Raw genomic sequence first — 2752 nt, forward strand, 5'->3', positions numbered from 1 at the left:
AGCGCCGATCCCGCCCCCAACCCGCCAACCTCTGCAGAAGCGACCCTTCCAAACTTGATGCCTTCATCATGGACAAGTCCCTCCTGGACTATGAAGTCTCCATCGACGCCGACTGCAAACTGCTGACCGTAGGCAAGCCGTTCGCCATCGAGGGTGAGGGGGCTCGCGGCTGGGCGCGGGGCTTGGGGGGCCTGGGGTGAAGTAGGCGCTTCGAGAGGCCAGCGAGCCCGGGGGGACTGGGGAGGCACAGAGTCCAAGCCGGGCAGGGGAAGGCCGCCTGTGTGGGCAGAGTTCCTCTGGAGTCCCGCCCCAGTCCAGCCCCTTCGGACTCTGGCCTCTCCCAGGCTACGGCATTGGGCTGCCCCAGAACTCGCCGCTCACCTCCAACTTGTCCGAGTTCATCAGCCGCTACAAGTCCTCGGGCTTTATTGACCTGCTGCACGACAAGTGGTACAAGATGGTGCCTTGCGGGAAGCGGGTCTTCGCCGTCACGGAGGTGGGGAAGGACACGGGCAAGGGTGGGCGAGGGGGGCCTTGCGCCTGTGCGGCCAACCCCTACTCATTTCCAAGATGCACGCTTGTGTTTTCTCACCCTCCTATTCAACCTACAAAACCTCATCTCCAGTGCCCCCTCCTCCACGAAACCTGTGATCACCCCCATCCCCAGCCGTAGGGTCCCCTTGCCTCCCAGCCAGGCCCCCTCCCCCAGGGGGCTTCCGTGACCTTGAAGGTTAGTGCCGTGTCCGTCCGCAGACCCTCCAGATGGGCATCTACCACTTTTCGGGTCTGTTCGTGCTGCTCTGCCTGGGCCTGGGCAGCGCCCTGCTCAGCCTGCTGGGCGAGCACGTCTTCTACCGCCTGGCGCTGCCGCGCATCCGCAGGGGTAACAGGCTGCAGTACTGGCTACACACAAGCCAGGTGGGGGCGCCGGGCAGGCTGCAGGGCCGAGGGCGGCGGACTGGGGACGCAGCGGGGCAGCCTCGCTCCAGACCCCAGCCCCAACCCGGCCTGTCTGGGCTCCTAGAAAATCCACCGGGCCCTCAACACCGAGCTGCCAGGAGGGCAGAGAGGCGAGAAGCCCGAGCCAGACTCGAGGTAAGGGGTGGAGCCCCAGGAAGTCCCACCCCCAGCCGATCCTGACCGTGGTGGTGCGGAAGGGAGTGGCTCGGGCGCACGGTGCCCATCCCCTCGGTGCGTCCCCCCGCCCCGCCCTGCTCAGGCCCCTTTGGATCGAAGGCGACAGTGGGGTGGGCTAGCGGTTACTTCACACACGGCTCCTTTGTGACAGTCCTCAGCTCCGTGCCACCCGTGGCGGCCTCCCAAGCAGGGATCGCGGACAGGGTACGGCTCGGAGGCGGCTCTAGGTCTAGGTGCCCGAGAAGGGGCAGGGTGGACGCAGGTGCACCTCGTCTCCAGCCGTAGTCTCGTCCCCAGAGATCCTGCGGAGCCCCACCAGCAGGAGGCGGCGGCGCTGGAGGCAGGCTCGGGCGGCTGGAGGCGAGTACGCCGCGCCGTGAGGACCGAGCAGCGCCGCGTGCGCTTCCTGCTGGAGCCCGAAGCCTCGGACGTCGACGCGGATGCCGGGCCGCCCGAGGGCCCCGTGTGGCTTTGTTCCAACGGTCGCGCGCCAGCCCCGCAGCCTGCAGGTGCCCCAGGCCCGGGGGAGTTGGCGGCGCTGGAGAAGCACATAACCTGCGTACGCGAACGGTTGCGCCAGGCGCTGCTCCGGCGCGGAGAGCTCCTGGCCCAGCTCGGCGATGGCGCCCGTGAGCCTCAATGATGCCTGCGGCAGGCACGCGCCGCCCTGGAGGCGGCCCCGTGACCGCCCAGTCGGTGGGGACCCCTGCCCCATGCGCGCACACGGACACAGTACTGTCAACAGACGCTTTATTCTATATACAAACACAATCTTGTACACTGCAATTAAATAGAGTGGAATGAGCGCTCTCCGCGTCCCTCCAAATGATTCTGTGGCCGCCTGGCCTTGTGCCCAGGCGCCAGCCCCACCCTCTGGCCTGGGCGCAAGGGGAGGCCGTAGAGAAGGCACTGTGCACGGAGCACCAGGCCGCCGCCTGTGGAAGCAGGGCAGCCGCAAGGGTTTGCCGCCTTCGCCAGTTCCCCGCTCTCATCCAAGGCTCAGAGACCCGCCCCAGTGGCACTGCACTGTGGGGACACTGGACCTTTCAACTTTCACACCAGGCCCTTCTAAAACCGTTCACAAAGCCCAAGCCCCTCCTGCATCCTGGCTCAGTGACCTGTGTGCTTTGCCACTGTAAGGCTGAGCCCCCTGGCCCACACCTGAGGAGAACCGCCTTCTAAGACCATCTGAGCCCACCCCTGGCCGACCAGAGCTGAGGCTGGGGTGGCTGGAGGACAGCCTGGTGCCCCCAGAGAGTGCATGTCGTCTGCAGGCCTCCTCCACCCTGTGGGGTAGGCAGGGTTACACCCAGCTGACTGGGGACGCCAGGGACAGAGGAGGCTTAGCTGTCACCGGGGCTCAAGAGCCAGCCTCCGAGGGCATGTCCTCGGGAGCTGTGGGGGCAGGGCTGGGTCCGCTCTCCCGTTCAGCCGGGGGGCCCATGGCCGGTGCGAGGGAGTCCTGGTCTTGGGACACAGGGGGCATAGGGCTGTGGGGCAGCCCGCCAGAAGCTGGGGGCACCCGCCGCTCCAGTAGGGAGGCACTCAGGCCCGACAGGAAGGAGGCATCGGAGATGATGGCGGCCGTCTCTGCCACCCAGCCCAGATCACCTCC

At 66.9% G+C, this 2752-nt stretch overlaps 1 protein-coding gene across 1 annotated transcript in view; it reads left to right on the forward strand.

Moving 5' to 3' along the window:
- GRIN3B (glutamate ionotropic receptor NMDA type subunit 3B) overlaps window positions 1–1780 on the forward strand; it is a 9581-nt gene extending 7801 nt beyond the window's left edge. Inside the window, exons 4-8 of the mRNA XM_007954593.1 lie at window positions 38–153; window positions 345–496; window positions 754–918; window positions 1025–1095; window positions 1435–1780. Coding sequence (XP_007952784.1) covers window positions 38–153; window positions 345–496; window positions 754–918; window positions 1025–1095; window positions 1435–1780 — 850 coding nt within the window. The remainder of the gene's footprint in view (window positions 1–37; window positions 154–344; window positions 497–753; window positions 919–1024; window positions 1096–1434) is intronic.
- Window positions 1781–2752: the final 972 nt, after the last annotated feature.

The sequence above is a fragment of the Orycteropus afer genome, unplaced genomic scaffold, assembly GCF_000298275.1.
Source record: "Orycteropus afer afer isolate SDZICR_OR568_19922 unplaced genomic scaffold, OryAfe1.0 scaffold00466, whole genome shotgun sequence".
Taxonomy (NCBI): Eukaryota; Metazoa; Chordata; class Mammalia; order Tubulidentata; family Orycteropodidae; genus Orycteropus; species Orycteropus afer.